Source organism: Oryctolagus cuniculus, chromosome 3, assembly GCF_051225735.1.
Source record: "Oryctolagus cuniculus isolate XC-2025 breed Fujian yellow rabbit chromosome 3, ASM5122573v1, whole genome shotgun sequence".
Lineage (NCBI taxonomy): Eukaryota > Metazoa > Chordata > Mammalia > Lagomorpha > Leporidae > Oryctolagus > Oryctolagus cuniculus.
In genome coordinates, this window is record NC_142869.1 from 110,817,092 (window position 1) to 110,837,392 (window position 20,301).

Sequence of the window (20,301 nt, forward strand, 5' to 3'; positions counted from 1 at the left end):
TGTTAGGACATCACTTCAATGTGTTATGTGTGCTCATTACTCATGTTATTTCAGTTAATAAATTTTATCTGGTTGCAGTCTCTTGATTCCCAGGCTGAAATAAGGGTGATCAAAAATAATAGTGGGTCCCTAATAATGGTTTGTTTCCTATTATAACTCTAGAGAACTATCCAGGTTTATGTGCCTGTTACTCTTATATCATGTGAGGGGAATATTTTCATACTCAAATGTCCATTTTGTGTGTGTCCCTGGAAATTTGCTATGTCACTAATATTATTTCTAAATATTTATTGTTTTTCTTGAATTTTCCCTTCTATGTATCTCCTTTTCCTCCCATCATACCCTAAATACCCATGATCCTTTTATTCTTCGATGTGAGCCTTCTCTAATCTTCTGTTACTCTGTCTCAGAATCAAACTGCCAGATGAGGACATTGGACAGTGGGATTGGAACATTCCCACTCCCAGACTCGGGAAATCGCTCCATGGGACGGTACCTATGCCAGCCAGACTCCCCAGAGGACACTGAGCCCCTGCTGTCTCTGCAGCCAGCCCTCCCTGCAGCTTGTTCCCTCAGAGCCCAAACCCTTGAACGAGAAGTGCCTTCCTCCACAGACAACCAGCTCTCTGCAGAGAATACAATTGTTCACTCCACATCTGACCCCATCATGTTGGCCAGAGGGGTGCGACCTGTTCAGAGTTGCCTCCCCAAACCGGTCTCCTCAGGTAAAATGCCCATTGCCTCTCAAACACAATGTTTTTCTTACCCATAGTAATTCACTTGCTGAGACAAATGGAAAACTTGTGCCAGGAAGTAAGTCAGTGACCTCTGCCCAGTGGAAATGTGGGGTGGTGAAAATCCCTGTATGTCCTCCACCCAAAATGGAAAACAGCATGGGTAAGGCCTTATTAGCCTGTAGTATTAAGGATTGCATGCGCATTAAATACCACATAAACACCTTTTTAATTGACATATAAATTGATTAAAAGAAAACCCATACAACATACATTCATGGGACTTTATCTTCTAAAATTTAAAATGGTTTATGATGGTCCTATTGAACACAGACAAGTTTAAGCCCAACACATAAATTTAGCTGAAACACTATTTGCCCTCTAACCAGAAGCATATGTCTTTGGACTTATTCCTGGTCTTTTTCAAATATATTTATATGTTGAACTATAAAAGACTTAGTTTTATATATCAGCAGTAGATTGTGCAATAATGGGGTAGAATGGAGTGAGTCTTTGCATTGAGGAATACTATTCTTAGTCACAGGCAATTGAAACAGGCTTTCATGATTACAGACAGGCCCAGGCTAAGGGTCACCATTTCTTCGTTGTTCTCTCAAGATTAAAAATATTTATTGCAGCCTAAGAAGATACTAAATAATGTTAACTTGTATGTCTTCTGTTACCTTTCTGATGTGCGTACACAATGAACTAGAACTGCAGATTAAACACTTTCATTTCTGATTTGATGATTACAATAGAACTGCAAGTGGAGATTGTACCATAGGCTTCTAAGAAATTAGAAAAGAAGGTTTTTAATTAAACATCTTTGAATAAATTTGATCAGTCTATTCCCATGGTGATATTCATCCTGCATATAGTAATACCAATTGCCAAGAATGTTTCGTTATAAATTTCTGCTCACTCCAAGCCAAAACTACATTTTCAAAAGCTGTAAGCACAATATTTTTAAATAAATGCACCGTTAATTAATGACACAGCCTCCAGAGAGTCCGGGGCAAAATCTTAGTTATAGATTATGTGCTCCATGCCTGGATAGTCACTTGTGTAACCTCAATTCAGCAGCGGGCTGCTGAATAGACTCCATGATTAAACACTGTCATTATAACAAATTGAATAGAAACCACAAGCCTTGAATTGCTTCATAAGAAGAGAGGAAGGAGATTGCTCTGATCTCGCCACTAAGAGTCACTGCACCTGGTTTCTAAGGGTTGTGTCTTAATTAGATTGTTAAAGAAATTTTAAAAAACAGAATAAGGTAGAAGTGAGGTGAATATAGTGCAGGACATTCTGTTGCCACCCATCCTGAAGTTTCCTGTCCATCCAATGATATCTGTGGTCAGAGGTAGGGTCAGTTTGCCAATGCTTCTCTTCTCTCTGTGTCCACATATGTTGAAAGTTAAAAAATGGAGAAGAAGCTGGAGCTAAAGGAAAATAGAATTACACTGCTTTAGAACAGTCGTTTCCTGTGCAATATATATATATATATATATATATATATGCTGTTTTTCCGCTTATCCCCATATCAAAGATGTAGGTAACTATAAAAGCCTCATGGTGCTAATAAAAATGCAGTTACTTAGCTTCTGCTCACAAACAAAACGCTATGGAGAAGTTGTCACAGCGTGTTCCATTGATAATCATTGAAGCGATCTTCCTTCCTGGCATGGCAAAGGCATAGACTCTGCGGGTTAATCTACTATTATGGGTAATGGGGAAACTTCGTTTAATCATTCTCTGATAATTACCCTTGCTCCTCAAAGCCAGCATAATCCAGGAGCTTGTCAGAAGCACAGGGGCTGAGAGCCCACCACACGCCTGCTGAATCAGCATCTGCAACTTAACAAACGCTCAGCTGATGCGTGTGCACAGCACAATGAAGCTTGCAAAGTCTTGTCCTGAAAGATCTCTTAACATCTCTGAGAAGTTTCCCAGACAGTATTATTCAACATGAGCTTAGGATGTGTTCTAGGAAAATACGGATTCCTTACTCAAATACATTTTGGCAAGGCTGCAAATTTGAGTCCTTTCTCTGGAAACTACGATGATACCCATTAGCTCTGAGGGATCTGAGAAGTCTTTTTAAAGAAAAAGAAACCTGCTTGTGATCTGATGTATACAGTTACCTGAACAGTAGCCTCAGTGTTTTGCAGATGTGTGCCCACTGAATCCTTTCTGACCTGAAAAGTATTTCAACATTTTGTAAGAAAGTGATCCCTGGACAGTTTGCCGTAGGGTCTCCAAAGCAGGCATCTTTTGTAAATATGGAGGTAACACAATCTTAGTGGGGACACAAAGGCAGAGACCCCAGTTTCAATATGTTCAGATCTCTTTATGATTTCTGAATGTCTCTCCCTCCTCCCTCTCCAACATCATAAAAGGCTCATGAAAGCTGGTTTATGACTTCTCATGTGTTTCCCCACTTAGGAAAAATTGGTTCGCAAAAGCAGGATGAAGCAGAGCCAGGGCCCCAGACCTGCTCGTCATTGGACTATGCCAACAACTCAGTGGCAACAGAGCCGCTTCCAGACTGGAGGAGTGAAAACACTGCCGCTGAGACCCAGGTAAGGGGGTACTGATGAAAGGACACCATCCACCTGCTGCTGCTGCTGCTGATTGTGAAAAGTCAGATGCTTAAATGCTTTGGGGATAGATCTGCATTGGTTTATTGAATGCACACCAAGGCCAAAGGCTCGCTCTTTTCCATGAATTAGTAAGAAACACAGTGGGTTATTGAGGAATCCAAAGTGCTTCTGGCCTGCACCCAGATCTTGGGGTGTATATGCTCTCCCCTCAGTCATATATCGTGAAATAGATGATCACCCTCCCGTAAGGGCACCATTTAGAAGTATTCCCCCCCAGCTTTTTCATTACCTCAGCAATGACTTTAACATGTACTTTATCTCATGAGATAGGGAAAGCAGACAAATTTCTGTTCCATTTTAGAAATAGTAGATTGACTCTCAGAATGGTCAAATGATTTTCCAGGGCTTGTGAGACCTCTGTGTCTTCAGTCCCTAGTGTTTTTGCGGTGGGTTCTTCTTCAACCCCGTGACAGCGCACTCAGGCCCCCTGATGTGTGATGGGATGTAGGGAGGAGCCATGACTCAAGGGCCTTTGCTCATCCCACAAGTGTTCCTGGGTACCCTCCAAATTATCCCGTCCAGCTGGCTGTGTTGACCATATTCAACCTGGTGACTGTTTCTCTACTCGTCCTGGGGATAGCCCACTAGAGAGATTTCTGGTCCTTCCTTGACCCTTCCCACTTCTGCTGCCTTTGGCTTTCTCATCAACATCAAGAACCCCAGCACTATAAGTTTCTGCCCGACTCTGATGAGGATGTGAGATGCCCCAAACCCAAGGTGGCTGACCCTTCTCACAGCCTTGAACCACTTCACTATGGAAAGGAGCCCATATGGACCACTAAGGTGAGGAGATCTCTGGGTTCACAGCCTCAGGTTGCAGTGGAGAACTCCACCCTCAGAAATGTGCTGGCCTGTACTGAGAGTCCATGGAGAGGTTATGGTGGAGCTGAGGCTGGAATGGGGCCTCCCTCTGAATCCCACACACAGCACTTGGGATGGCCGCCTTCACGGGACATAGGTCTGAGAGGCCAGGGAGTAGACCATTGTGTTCTATTTTGCCTTGAGTTAAATATAAAACTGTTAGTACTCCTTTGAATCAGTAGTTACCAGAGTTGAACAGGCACCCGCATCACCTGGAGGTCTTCAACTCTTGCTGGCCCCACCTGTACCCAGGGTCTGATTTTGCATGTGTGGAGTAAGGTCTAAACCATTCTGACACATTCCCAGAGGATGCTGATGCAGCTGGCCTGGAGAACACACCTTGGGAAGCATTACTACCATTCCCCCAAGGGACTCTGAGAGCACTCTGGGAACTAGAAAATTGTAAAAAATCAGAAGACACTAGAATTACAGGGTTGAGAGATGTTGGTGGAGAGGAAGAGAGGTTCAGAAACAATAGTTGGTGGCAGTGACAAAGGAATTTGAATAATTTCAAGAAAGTTAAAAAAGTTACTCAGTGCTGGCCTTGAGAGGACCTGTCCCCTCTACATGTGATAGCTGGGATCCTCACATAATAAGCGCTTCTGCCAGTAGCATACACCTCTCTTGGGTCCTCTTCTTTATCATCTTGTACAAGTTCACCTACTGGTATTCTCCCCTTGAACTGTAATGGTCACCACTGTGGCTGGGAACTCAGAACACCGCCAGGTAAGGAATGTTTGGAGCAAGAAGTAGCATTGTAATGGGGCTCAGCACAATGCCTGGTATAAGTAGTGTTTGTTGAATAGAGGTGTGGAAGAATGTATCTCCATCCAGGAAGTGTTCCTGGAATTGTTTTTGAACTGTGGACACCAGAGGCAGAAGACTTGTCATTGTTTAGGGGCATAATCTCTGCTAGAAGACTGGTACCTCTACTGATAACCCCAATACCTCCAGACTGGTCCCACAGAATCAAGTTGAGCACCTCTAGAACTTAGCACACTGCTTGGCACAAAGTCAGTACTCAATAAACACTTACTGAATGGGTGGATGAATGAGTAAATAAGGGAATAAAGGAAATATATACTTGAATTCATAACCCCAGCAGAAGGAGCTTTATACAAGCTTATACAGATTTCAACAAGTTTGTGGAAAAATGGAAGTTAAATTTAAGTATATTGGTGAAAAAAATTTTGAAATTTGTCTGTAGTTCTTTTGTAATATGCATTTTATGAGAACTTTTTAAGACCCCCCCAACTATGCATGGATTTCAAAATATTGCCCCAAAATAAAGCTGTCTTTAGTTCAATTTTCCAGAAATTTTTCGAAATGCCTTCATATCCTAAAATGTGTTTTAATTCCCAAGCAAAATTTTTTATAATTCCCAACTAAATGACATTCTCCCAAATAGTTTTTAAGAGACTCATCCCATAAGTATGTACTTGAGCTGTCTCTGATAAACGAGGAATAATAGACTCTAACAAGGCAGTCTACAGTTGTAAAAGAGAATTCCAAATACCCTCCCAAATCAACAAATTACAGTTGCAGTTCTAGGTATGGTATGCAGCATGTGTGCACAGAGAGGAAAGTCTCGGATGATAATTACAGCCACCTTGGCAACACCAGAACACACCACTGACATTCCTTGGGGAGTCAGGCTGTGTATGCATGTGAACAAGAGGACAGGCTGAGTCCTTTACCCATGAAATGCCAATAGACTCACAAATTATGTAGTCAGCAATTACTTTCCCCAAAGCTCCTGTTCTTTTGGGGGCTGGAAGAAAGATATAAACTACTAGGCAAATATTTCTTCCTTTGTTCCCAAGGTTCATGCTTGATACTTGAAAGCCAATGATGATATCAGTTAACTAAATAAGCCATTAGGCTTGAAACAGCAGCTCATAATGGGCACTTAAGAAAAATAAGACCCTGTAAATAACTGTACAGAGTGCAGAGCAGGTAACTGCAAGACCTTCTTGAGCTGGGCAAAGGCAGAAGGCCTTTCAGCAGCCCAGATAATTGAGCATACTTCACCAGTTCCACAGGAGGCAGAGGAACCAGCAAACCAGAGCTCCCATGGGTGGAGGGTATGCTTGGGCGTGGGAGCAGAACTCTGTGCTCACAAAGACAGCCAAATGCACACTATTTCACATCCTCATCAGACACTCTTTTTTGATTTGTGTGAGTGGTCAAGGACAGGTCGCCAGAGTGTGTACATACTCGGCCAGAAGTGGCAGTGATGGTCAGAGTGACACAGACTGTTGAAATAATGGTGTTGGAGTTGGAAGGGGACAGTTAGCAAAAGCAGTGTAAATAACACATGGGAGTACGTGGCATTTGTGGGCTCCTCTCTCAGGGAAGTCACTGGTAATACCTCACCGTGTTCGGGCCCCTGCTTATCTTGATGTTATATTTTAGCTCCATGTCTCTCTTGAGATCTCAGTGTCTGGTATGTACAGGAGATTATGTATGAAATTCATGATGTTGCCGTGCATTCGTGAGGATTGTTTCCAAATCTGGCATCGCGAACACAGCTTCCAGTTGCACTACTTCAATAGTGAAGGAGTGACAATAAAGAGGACTTTGTTCTTAACCACAGACGTGGGCAAATGAAATCATCCAGTGAATCATAGATGGTGTTTTCCAGGCTCTGCACTAGTGCCATGCTAGGTATCTCTGGACCCATCTGTGCCATTGTGAACAAGTCTATTTGGGAGGCTGATGATCCCTCGCTATCATTCTGTTTTTATCAGAGTTGGTAGTAGAAAGCCATCAACCGGCCGGCGCCGCGGCTCACTAGGCTAATCCTCCGCCTTGCGGTGCCGGCCCTTGCGGTCGGGGCGCCGCATTCTGTCCCGGTTGCCCCTCTTCTAGGCCAGCTCTCTGCTGTGGCCAGGGAGTGCAGTGGAGGATGGCCCAAGTGCTTGGGCCTTGCAGCCCATGGGAGACCGGGAGAAGTACCTGGCTCCTGGCTTCGGATCAGTGCGGTGCACCAGCTGCAGCGCGCCGGCCGCGGCGGACATTGGAGGGTGAGCCAACAGCAAAGGAAGACCTTTCTCTCTGTCTCTCTCTCTCACTGTCCACTCTGCCTGTCAAAAAAAAAAAAAAAAAAAAAAAAAAAGCCATCAACCTAGGGATTTAGAAACATAGTTTTTTCAGATGGCCCTTCCTTGTAGAACTGAAAATGTGATCTGGAATCTGAGTTTCTTCTTATCCCTTCGAGATTTTCAGACATATTTTAGTGATGCAATGCAGAGTCATTATTTTCCTAGTATCAACTTTTTCACAAATATTAACTTGGAAATTCCATGATAAAATGATGATTTCCTCTCTTTCAAAGAAGGCTGATATTTTGCTTTTAGGAAAAATGTAATCTAGCAACCATGAATTTCCAGTTTTTGAAATCTTTGCATTGTAACACTGTGTTGAGGTTAAGAATGGCTTATCAGAATAGCCCATTAATCTGAAGCCACCACCTTGTTCCTTCCTTTTTATGAGTCATTGGAGAAGCAGGAAAAATGATTCCATCATACAAAGCCATGCTGTCTTAATCTGTTTTCTGTTACTCTAACAGAATACCTGAGACTGGGCAATTTATAAAGAAAGAAGTGTAGGTAACTCACAGTTCTAGGAGTTCCAGAACATGGCACTGGCATTTGCTTTGCTTCCAGTGGAGGCAGAAGCAAAAGGGGAGTAGACATGTGCAGGAGAGAGGGGTGGAGGAGCTGACACATGCATAACAACCCACTGTCACACAAGTCTTTGTTAATCCTTCCAGGAAGGGGGATCTGTCATGATCCAAATGTCATTTAAAGGCCCTACCACTTGTCAACACCATTACTATGGGGACCAAGCCTCAATGTTAGTTTCATGCAGGCAAATCATATTCAAACCATAGCATTTACCAAGCAGAAAGTGGTGAGTACTCCTGATATTTTAGTTTTTGTGGTCCAGTAGTCTTTCTGTTGTTTGTCAATGTCCCTATGAATGTGCCAGGTGAAGGGGAGTTTTTCTTATGGGCTTACCCAATGAAGACACTTAAGACCAGGCCAGCTCCCAGGCCAAGCTCCTTCCTTGAACTCATTCTAAGTCCATAACAAATAACCTCAGCTGCCCATCCAAGAGCAATTACCAGGGCCCCTTCCAGCTTTACAAATCTATACATCCAATATTGAGCTAATATTTGTTGAAAGTTTTCCTGGATCAGCTTTCTAGCACCAAGTAAATGGGCAAAGATCTTTGTGAGACAGTCAACAATGGCTATAACAAACAATCAAATCTATACAATTGGTTCAGAGGACCTAGTGACAGAAAAAAGACAATGTGGAATTGAGTAAGGCAGAGCAGGAGTGCTGGGGCTGTGAAGAGATGGTGACATCTAAATGGAGCATTCAGAGCAAGGCTCATTGAGAAGGGAATTTTTGAGCCAAGGGCTGAAGAGGACATGATCAGGAGGATGTCTGATAAAAAGCATTCCTATAATAGAGGAGCCTTAAGACAGGAACCCAGAGTCAGGGTGCAGTGGGAGGCCAGAGAGGCTGGGCTCTCTGTCAGAGAGAGTAGATCAGAAGACTGACAATATAAAATGGGATGAGTGAAAGGGCCAGAACTAATAGGACCCAGGGCTTAGCCTCTACTCCGAGAGATGTACACAGGGGCTTTGGGCACCTTTGAGCACAGGAGTGGCATGACCCGAGATGTTTTCAAGGGATCATCACTCTGTATGCCATGTTGTAAAGACTAAAGAAGTAAAATGAACTAAGAGGCTGCTAACAGTCATCCAGGCAGGAGACCTTGGCAGCTCGGACCAGGCTGGTTGCAGAAATCCAAGTGAGCAGATGCCTGGTAGACCTCCCTGCAGTGACGGAAATTTTCCATGTCTGCAGCATCCAGTGCCAAAGCCACAAGCCGCACGTGGCCTTTGAAACACTTGAAATGCAGCCAGTATGCATAATGAACTGAATTTTTAATTTAAATTTTTGCTCTAGTTCTCCTAAGAGTCCTCACTTAGGCTATTCTTTTTTTCTCTTTTCAATTTTTTTTTACTTTTGATTAATTTATATATGAATAGATACACGTGGTTTACTATACCTCACAGTGAATGAGGATGGTCTGATTGCAGATCTAATTAAAATACACTGCAAATCAATGGTAAACAAGAGGTGGCTGTAAAAGAGTAGATCAAGGATGCCTGCAAGGCTGGGGTCCTGAAAGGGCTTCAGTTGCTCCCAAATAAAATGGAGGAGGCCAAGCCTGGGGTTTGGGGAGGCAGATCATGGTTACTGATTAGGTGTGATATGTTGGAGGTGCCATGAAATCTGCAAGAGGAGGTGGTGAGTGGGTGGTAGACTAAGGCATGTGCAGTTCAGTAGATACGACAGCCTGGATATGTACATTTGAGTATCCTCAGCATCTGGATGGCAGTTAAAGCTGTGGAACTAAATGAGCTCAAGAAGGAAGGAGAGTAGATCAAGAGGGCACTGTATGTTCCCACCTTGGAGGTCAGGGAGGAGAAAAAGAGCAGCATGGAAGAGGAAGCGGAAGTGAGCTGGGCTCAGGGGAGCATTGTGTCTTGAAAACCAAGTGAAGAAAGTATGTCGAGGATGCATTCCATGATTCTGTCTATGCTTGTTATAGGATGGGCATCCCTAATCCATAAATCCAATATCTGTATTCTCCAACATCCAAAGCATTTTGTGCATTGATGTGGTGCTACAAGTAGGAATTTGCACCCCTGAACTCTTCTGACAGATCACAGATCATAGGCATACTAAAGATGCTGTATAAAATTACCTTCAGGTTGTGTCTATAAGGTATATTGAAATATAAATTATTTTCATGTTTGGGCTTAACTCCCAACCCCAAGGTATCTCTCACTTGTGTATGTTTAGGGTCCAAAAAAAAAAAATGCGAAGTCTAAAGCACTTTTGGTCTCAAGCATTTCAGATAAAGGATGCTCAACCTATGTGGGATACAGTCTTCAAAGTCCATCCTATTCCTGCTCCTCTCAAGGAGGTTCCAGTGGGGAAGGGAAGGGCCAAGGAAGTAGGGCAGAAGGAGGAAAGGTCAAAACACAGTTTGGAAATGTCTTGGGAAAGGATCCAGGTGAAGACAGATTGTCTGATTCCAAATATGAGAGCCCTTGGGTCAAACAGAACATGCTTTAGGGTTCATATTTTAAACTAGGCTTGTTTGAGTCGTACAAAGCAGCAAAGAAGCATGGAGGTCACGTCTATGGGTTCAGGTGAATGGTAAACTTACTCATCAAGCTTATTTTTTCCCATCACCTTGCAAAATGAGGTGCATTCCAGCCTAATGTTTCCCTCTGTATTCAGACTGAGTATCATACACATGGATACATTTCTTGAAAGTATTTATATACGGTATTTTTAGTGAGCCTGCATTTTGACTGTGACTTTGATTTTATAGATTGATTTTATAGATTTTATAGATTCAGCAGCCCTGATCTAAAAACACAAAATCTGAAATCCTCCAGAATTGGAAATTGTTTAAACACCAACACAATGCTCAAAAGTGTTTGGATTTTGGAACATTTTGGATTTAGGACTTTTGAATTAGGGATGTTCAACTTGTAGTTACTTAGTTCATCCCATTCCCTCCAGAGAGCAGGCCTCTCCTTGAAAGTTGCAGATGTGTTTTGTCCTGTAGTGTTAACTTCTGGGCAAATGTTTGTTTCTGGAGAAGGTTCCAAGGTACAGGGATCAGCTTAGCCAGCAGGACAGTCCTTGTCTTGATCAAGGCCTTTGCCCTCAGCCTTTTTTTTTTAACTTTTATTTAATGAATATAAATTTAAAGTACAGCTTATGGATTACAATGGCTTCCCCCCCATAACGTCCCTCCCACCTGCAACCCTCCCCTTTCCCACTCCCTCTCCCCTTCCATTCACATGAGGATTCATTTTCGATTCTCTTTATATACAGAAGATCAGTTTAGCATACATTAAGTAAAGATTTCAACAGTTTGCTCCCACACAGAAACATAAAGTGAAAAATAATAGATGATTTTTAAAAATGATGATGAAATCAGATCAGACCTATTGTCATGTTTAATCCCAGTGAGAGTCAAGTTGGGAATTGATAATTTCTTTTTTTTTTTCTTTTTTTTTTTTTTTTTTACAGAAGATCAGTTTAGTATACATTAAGTAAAGATTTCAACAGTTTGCACCCCCATAGAAACACAAAGGGAAATATACTGTTTGAGTACTCATTATAGCATTAAATCTCAATGTACAGCACATTAAGGACAGAGATCCTACATGAGGAGTAAGTGCACAGTGACTCCTGTTGTTGACTTTACAAAATGACACTCCTGTTTATGGCATCAGTAATCTCCCTGTGCTCCAGTCATGAATTTCCAAGGCTATGGAAGCCTTTTGAGTTCTCCGACTCTTATCTTGTTTAGACAAGGTCATAGTCAAAGTGGAGGTTCTCTCCTCCCTTCAGAGAAAGGTACCTCCTTCTTTGAAGACCTGTTCTTTCCACTGGGATCTCACTTCTCACTCACAGAGATCTTTCATTTAGGTCTTTGTCTGTCTGTCTTTCTTTCTTTTTTTTTTTTTTTTTTTTTTTTTTTTTTTTTTTTTTTTTTTTTTTTTTGCCAGAGTGTCTTGGCTTTCCATGCCTGAAATAGTCTCATGGGCTTTTCAGCCAGATCCAAATGCCTTTAGGGCTGATTCTGAGGCCAGAGTGCTGTTTAGGACATCTGCCATTCTATGAGTCTGCTGTGTATCTCGCTTCCCATGTTGGATCACTCTCCCCTTTATTTATTCTATCGGTTAGTATTAGCAGATACTAGACTTGTTTATGTGATCCCTTTGACTCTTAGTCCATTCATTATGATCAATTGTGAACTGAAATTGATCACTTGGACTAGTGAGATGGCATTGGTACATGCCACCTTGATGGGATTGAATTGGAGTCCCCTGGTATGTTTCTAACTCTACCATTTGGGGCAAGTCAGCTTGAGCATGTCCCAAATTGTATATCTCTTCCCTCTCTTATTCCCACTCTTATGTTTAACAGGGATCACGTTTCAGTTAAATTTCAACACTTAAGAATAACTGTGTATTAATTACAGAATTAAACCAGTCCTATTAAGTAAAACAGACAAAAAAAAAATACTAAGAGGGATAATGTATTAAGTTGTTAATTAACAGTCATGCCCTCAGCCTTTAAAAGTGGACTTGTTGGGGCCTGTGCTATGGCTCAGAGGGTTAAAGCCCTGGCCCGTAGCAACGGCATTCCAAATGGGCACCTGTTTGAGTCCCAGCTGCTACACTTCCCATCCAGTTCTCTGCTATGGCCTGGGAAAGCAGTAGAAGATGGCCCAAGTCCTTGGGTCCCTGCACCCATGTGGGAGACCTGGAAGAAGCTCCTGGCTCCTGGTTTCAGATCAGCGTAGCTCTGGCCATTGCAGCCATCTGGGGAGTGAACCAGTGGATGGAAGACCTTTCTCTCTCTGTCTCTGCCTCTCTATAACTCTGCCTTTCAAATAAGTAAATTGGGGGGAAAAAAGTGGACTTGTTGCCTAGGATATGTCATTGCATGCCCTGAGGAGCTAGCCCTGGAAAGGCCTGGCTAATGATGGTGCCCCAAGAAGGGAAGATGTTGTGTGGAGACAGATGGTGGTCATGGCCCTGTGTGTGTGTATGTGGGTGCTGGCTTACAACAAAGCCTCTGAAGGGCCATTTAGCATGGGTGCAGCACAATCACCTTAGCCGGTGGTCCCCTCTTTAAATAAGAAGGTTTTGTAATTGAAGTCCCCAACCTGCAGAATGGAATTTGCCAGTACATCTGGATGTTAACCAAGATAGGTTGCTCTTTCTCAAACATGCCCTTTCTCCATGGGTCTTGAAGTTGCCCTCAGCCAAGAAGGATATCTGATAGTAGCAATCTGTCCACCACAGCTTTTAGGAGTCATAGTCAGAAATCTCTACCTCTGCCCATGCCCACCTCCCACTGCACCCTCCCATAAGCCCCTGCGCATTTTCTGGCTGTTCACCTGCCAGTCGCAACAGGGCTTGGGATTGTTCCTTTGCAACAGTGGCCCCACATTCCCTGGCTTTTCTTGCATCACACCAAATGTGGCAGAAGAAACCTACTTTCCAGAGGTCTACTTACATGCTCATAAACCTCTAAGGAAAACAACACCTTTTCTTTCAAGGTTGGTTTCTTTGCTTGGCTTTGAAAAATGTTTAAAATGTCCAGGTTGTTAGCAGAGTCAGCCATGGAGGCTGGATTTAGGAGCTGGATAGGTGGCCCAGCAGGTGAGGGAGCTAATTGCGTGGCTTTGTTTCTATAGAGCTACTCTCTTTCTCTCTCTCATTTGCCATGCTGGGCATAACCAGTATTCCTGCCACTTTCCTACAGGCAAAGCCTGAGAGGAGGCTTGCACAGGGAGTGAAGGTGACAAGGTAAAGGAGAGGGCAAGCCAGTGGCAGAGGGTCAGATGAAGGAAGATCCTGTGCAGTCATGGCAGTGGAGCTCCATCACTGAATGACAGGTGGAGGGGAATTACCCCTAGTGGAACTACCAGAACCCGGTTGAAAATTACCTCTCACTAAGACATCTCTCCAAAGTTTCCAGTTCATCTCCCTGGCTGCTTGTCCTTGTCACCAAACATGCCAAACTGAACAAACATCCAAACTGAAATCTTCTCTTTTTCTCTCTGGGAACCTGCCCTACTTCCTGGGTTTTCCAACTTAGCTGAATGTCCATTCTATTAGGAGTACAAATTACACAGTTGGAGTTGGCCTTGACTCCTCCTTTGCTCACCCTACACCTTCTGGTCATTCTGAAGGCCAGCTGACTGCCTCATACTTCTCAAATCTACCCCTTCTAGAGTTGATTATTGTTTACAGCCCTTGTCTCTGCTGTTGAGGAACAGTCTTTTCTTCTTACTATTCATTGAATTCTTTACTTAGTGGAGGTTTAAGCTTATGCTTATAAACTAAACTGAAAGTATGTCCTTGTAAAGATTAAAAGAATAAGAATGGAAGGAGGAGGAAGGATGGGAGTGTGGGCTGGAGGGAGAGTAGGATGGGACTATCCCTATGCACCTAAAACTATATATAGGAAATACATGAAATCTGTTCTCTTTATACAACTTTTTTTAAAAAATTAGAAAAAAATAATCTATTCCTTCTCCAGCTCTACCATGGCCTCAGTTAGGTCCTGCTTTGGCCCATACAACAACACTGCTTCTCCATGCCCCATGCCCCATGCCCCAGGCCACCCTCCACTTGTCTTGTCTTCCAGAAGTGCTTCATCTGTGTTGCCATCAAACCGCCCTTCCTGAAATGCAAGATCCCATCCTGTTGTTCCTTTGCTTAAAATCCTTTGAGGATTCTCCATCACCCACAGACCAAGTCCAGTTTCGTGTTTACCTCTAAACTCATTGAGCATACATTATATAATGCACAGCTTCTTGTATGCTAATCATACCTCTATAAAAAGTATTAAAACAACAACAGCAAGAGAAAAATGAAAGTCCAGGTGCTCTTTTGTCCTAGAGTTTGCTGGGAAACCCTGTAGGAGAACCAAGATTCCTCAAGCTTGATTGGTTCTTAGCAGTAGCAGGAAGGCAGTAGCGCATTAAATCCTCACATTTGTATCAATGCTTGCTCCTCTCAGGGATCCACTTGGTTGCATACACATTTCCTCTGCCACATTTCTGTAGAGCCTATTCTATGTTTATTCTTCATTTAAACTCCTAATTCTCACGCAAATAATTCCGATTCTGGTCTATTGAATCCAATATACCTGGTGCTATTCTTGACAAGTCTACTGTTAAGGCCAGACGTCTTTCCTCATAAGCTTTTCTCGTTTAGTCCTTATGAGAACTCTATAAAACAGAAATTTTTATCTTAATTTTCCAGATGAAGAAGCTAAACACCACAAGGTTAACAGGAACTTGTTCAAGATTCACAGAGTTACATTTACCTAATGAAATCTGAAATTATGTAGATTCCTGTATACCTTAAGGAAAAAAGCTGTGTCAAATGTTCCGTCAGCAGATCTAGTTCAACATCTGATAAAATCTATTTACTGAATAAGTGAATGTCTTACTTGCAAGCTGGATTCACACATAATCATTTAAAAGATACTTTGCAATGAAGTACTGAGTCATTTCTGATAAAGTAGTACTTAATGCATAAATTAAAATTTTAAATTTGAAACCTGAAAAGTCAGATTTCCCTTTACGAGGCTCACAAAGCTTACCTTGACCTTCATTTTGCCTCTCAGCCTCATTTTTCACCATTTCCTGTATTAAACTTTATGCATCATTAGGATCCCCATCACGGCCTGATCACACGATGCTATGAGGAACCTCTGTGCCTTTGCTCTCATGGTCACACCTCTCTAGTGTGGTCTTCATAGCGCCCCTCTTCTCTTAACCTTTCGCCTAACCTTTACTTAGTCTTTAAGGGTCAGTTCAGTTTGTTCTTCATGAGGTCTTTCAGGATGCACCTTCATCATCCACACCCAAAGCCCAGTCACTCTTCCTTGTGTGTTTTCTAAGACCCTATATTTATTTCTATCACTTGCTGCTTGGTATTATACTTCCTTCATTGCATATTTGCTCTCCTCTGTTTTCTTGTTGTTACTATTACAGGATACATGAGCCTAGGTATTTATAAAGAAAAAGTTAGCTGTCAGACAGCGTAGTACCATGGTGGATGACACCATCCCAATAGAGTGTGAGAGGGTGAAGCAGGAAACCAGAAGGTGAGTCAGGGGTCAGGTTCAGGCTTTTATAACAACTTGCACTCATGAGAGAAAATTCCAGGGTCCCATGTAAACAACCTTAATCCCTTCCAATAGTAGCCCTCAGTGACCTACCAACTAGTAGGCTTCACCTCTTGACATTGGCATACTGGAGACAGAGCCTCTCATGCATGAAACCCTGGGGCAAGATTCCAGTAACAGCATTCAACTCCTTCGCTCATGACAAGACTGCCTCTCATTCATCATCTGAGCTTAGCAGAGGATGGGACACACCATGGGTACTTAATAAGTGTTTGGGAAGTAGAAGTAAGTATAACTGACCGCAGTGATCGAAGTCTTGGTTAGCCCCATGTGCACACATTTATTAGCCATCTGAGCCTTTTCTTGCACAGAGAATTGCAGTAAGCACATTTCTCCTCTTCTAAGCACTGTGCTAGACAAAGTGCTTGATTCATTTTTCTAGTGTTTCTCAAAGATGTGGAGTTTTAGCTTACTCTTCAGTGACGAGCTTGGAAGAGGCCGTTGGAATGTGTCAAAATCCTGTTGCCTTTCTTTGCTTTGTCTAAATGGTCTCATGCCCTCTTGGTTTGATTCTCATACTCTCTGCCTCACTTTGGGAATTGCCGTCATAGTGACCAACTCTTAACTGTTGAACAGACATTGTACTCCTGGTCTGAAAGAGAGAAATAAAAGTTGAGGACCTTTGATCTCCCCATGTTCTTTGAGAATCTTCAAGTACAGCTGGCCAGCAGATAAAGAGGATTGAGGAAGCAAGTCAAAGTGATAGACACTTGACCACTTTTGTTTATTCAGCTCATGATGTGTGCAGGCCACCACTAGCCACTGAATGTGGAGTCACTGTAATGACACAGCCCTGCTCCATAAATGCTTTAATTAGACAAACAGATACTCAGCAGATCATCTGAGCAGAAGATAACAAGTATCCACAAACATTGTGTTCTGCCTCAGGCCACACTATTAAGAAATCAAAATTCCTAGTTCTTTTTGGTTTGCATCAAATTACTTACCCAAATAAAACCTTGGTAAGGCCTATTGATCACAATATGAGACTCCCTTTTAGAAGTTCCCCCTGCATCATCAAACCCTATACTCACCAAATGCCGTGGTCAGGTGCAGGATGCAAAGCTTGGCGACGGGGGTCCCACAGCAGTCTAATGGTGCTCGTCTACTCAAGCCCTGATTTCCTGAGCAAGAAGTACATTTTCTTGATTTGAAGGTAATTATATTCAACAAATTACAAAGAGCCGGGGCAGTTGAGTTAAAAACAATTGGTTTTGTAGTAATTAGAAAAGCACAAGGAAGTGATGACTGTGAAACAATATTAAAAGGGACACTGAGGGATAACGGCTCCAGTTCCTGGTTAATTCTTCAGCTTGAATATTTAGAGACTCACAACTAATTATGCAGAGGTGATGAATTTTTTAAATTTTTTTTAAATTGCTGCCGTCCTGCCTTCTCAAGGCCAAGGACTCTGGCTATTAATAGAGCAATCAGATTTTGCTATATTATAGAGAATTCACACCAAGTTGCATCTATTTTAAAGTATTCATCTGACACATTATTTAAAGATGACAAATCTCTGTAATGTGCAAAATCAGCATTGGGTTAAACTAAATCCAAACTCATTATAATCACTGTGAGTTCCCAAGGGAAATCTGTTATTTAAAATGGGCACGATAGGTAAGAGTTATCTTCAGTCCTTCCTGAAATTTCTCTTATTAGGTCATTTTAAAAACTTGCTTTATTTTTTGACAAGCCCATCCCTGTTGGGGGACCACGTGCAATGGGACACAAGGGATTTGTCTTCAGGCATTCAACTTTTCTCTATAACAAATGGAAAGTCCTGGTCATGACAAGCAGGCTGCTGTGAAACCCTTATGTGGACCAGGGTCTCAGATTCGTCTCTGTCAATCTTTATCCATCATCAAAAGTTCCACAGCCCTTTCAGCTGTCCACATCGGATTTGTACTGTGCTGAGGTCTGGGATTTTTTGCTGGGGAAAAAAGTGCCATGAACCATAACAAAACAAAAAACCAACTCCTAAAACTCAGGTAATCAAAAGCTGACCATCAGAAAGAACCCACTGTGCCCTCACACAGGCTTGGGAAGGGAGGCTGCAAAGTGACCTGCATTTAGTTATTTAAGCTGCATATCGTGAGGCCCTTAAGTAAGCAAATGCCATGATGGACAGAATGAGTTTACCCTACTGTCGAAAGAGCAGTGTGCCGTGGCGAGGCCGTTGCTCAATTAAATTGGACTGTGGATGGAAGCTGAATCTGGGGACCCTAATGAGACATTTTGGAGGAAGAGATGCCCCCCTCCAGAGCTGGTCACCCTTTGATAGACATTCTTCCCCTCCTCCCCCGGCATTAGCCCCCTCTGAAGTTCATACCACTGCAGTCCAGAACATTTTAAAAGGAGCTTACCAAGTGGGGTTGCAAAGTAAAAACCAAATCCTTAGTTGATGTGGAATGGAGATTGAGGAACAGAATGATACCTAATGCAGTACAAATTATCAATATTTGGCTTCCAGCATCAAAAGAAAACTAGGCAGTAGATCTAAAACTAAATAAATAAGCAAAAAATTAGATGTAATTTCAGTTTTGAAAATGTCCCTTCAGTTCTATGTGGGGGAACAGAACAAAGTATAACTGGGAGAGAGCTAGCACAGAGACTTTCAAATTCCATGGCATTTCTCAAACTCTTGTGCATATATATATATTTTAAGATTTTTTTTTTGACAGGCAGAGTGGACAGTGAGAGAGAGAGACAGACAGAAAGGTCTTCCTTTGCCGTTGGTTCACCCTCCAATGGCCGCCGCAGCCGGCGCGCTGCGGCCGGCGCACCGCGCTGATCCGATGGCAGGAGCCAGGTGCTTCTCCTGGTCTCCCATGGGGTGCAGGGCCCAAGCACTTGGGCCATCTTCCACTGCACTCCCTGGCCACAACAGAGAGCTGGCCTGGAAGAGGGGCAACCAGGACAGAATCCGACGCCCCGACCGGGGCTAGAACCCGGTGTGCCAGCGCCGCAAGGCGGAGGATTAGCCTAGTGAGCCGCGGCACCAGCCAAGATTATTTATTTAAAAGGCAGAGTTACAGAGAGGCAGAGGCAGAAAGAGAGGAAGATCTTCCATTTGCTGGTTCACTCCCTGGTTGGCTGCAAAGGCCAGAGCTCGGCCAATCTGAAGCCAGGAGCTCCTTCCGGGTCTCCCACATGGGTGCAGAGGCCCAAGGACTTGGACCGTCTTCTACTGATCTCCCAGGCTGTAGCAGAGAGATGGATAGAAAGTGGAGCTGCCAGGACTCGAACCAGCGACCAAATGGGATGCTGGCACTGCAGGCGGCAGCTTTACCGGCTACACCACAGTGCTAGCCCTATGCATATGTGTTTTTAAATATTTATTTATTTATTTATTTGAAGCGCAGAGTTAGAGAAATCTTTCATCTGCTGGTCACTCTCCAAATGGCCACAATGGCCAGGGCTGGAACCTGGAATTCCTTCTAGACCTCCCACGTGGGTGGCAGGGGCAGAGGTACTTGGGCCATCTTCTGCTGCTTTCCCAGGGAGCTAGATCAGAAGTGGAGAAGCCAGGGCTTCCACTGGCCCTCATGTGGGATGCCAGCATCACAGGTATGGCTTAACCCCCTATACCACAGCACCAGCCCCGCATGTGCATATCTGAGGATGACATTTTGGCAGAAACCTATGCATCATCTAATGAACACATCAGGTATTCACACTGGATCATCTAGCCAATATGGTTGTGTCCCCCTTACCCTATGTAGGACATATGTGGTTGTTTTAACTCAGGGCATGTGGGGCCCAGGAGTGGTGCTTAGCACCCTACAATATGCAAGACAGTCCTCAGCAACCAGGAGGTAGCCCACATAAAATGTCAGTGGTGACAAGAAGCAGCCAGGAGAAGACTAACCTTTGTGGATCAGAAATATTCATTGGTAGGGAAAAGCTGCCATATGTTTGTGCCAGGATATAATAGTGTCATACCCATCACTGCCCAGCAGGTACACCAGGCCCTGGTCCAGCTACCTACTTGGATGGTTAAGGTGTACTTCCTCTGAAAGGTTACAAAACAGAAGTTCATGGTCTTATCCTGGGCCTTTCAGAACTGGCTGTTGATCCAGTTACCACAGGCTTTGTCAGAGTGCGTTAGGAAGATGCCAACTGTCTGAAGTGCTGACACTGAGCACAGATTATTTGTGTCTGCTCTATGTTAAGCCTCTTATTAGTATTTCAGTTGTGTCTCTTTTTGTGAACATG

At 43.1% G+C, this 20,301-nt stretch overlaps 1 protein-coding gene across 16 annotated transcripts in view; it reads left to right on the forward strand.

Annotated features, from left to right (window-relative positions):
- The window catches only part of NCKAP5 (NCK associated protein 5), a 1,067,666-nt gene that overhangs the window by 998,914 nt on the left and 48,451 nt on the right, over positions 1 to 20,301 (forward strand). For 15 of the 16 annotated variants that reach the window (XM_051849620.3, XM_070071010.2, XM_089329316.1 and 12 more), the window contains 2 exons: positions 411 to 725; positions 3,180 to 3,316. In XM_051849620.3, the coding sequence (XP_051705580.3) occupies positions 411 to 725; positions 3,180 to 3,316 (452 nt within the window). The remainder of the gene's footprint in view (positions 1 to 410; positions 726 to 3,179; positions 3,317 to 20,301) is intronic. The other variant, XM_051849629.3, reaches the window with a different exon arrangement.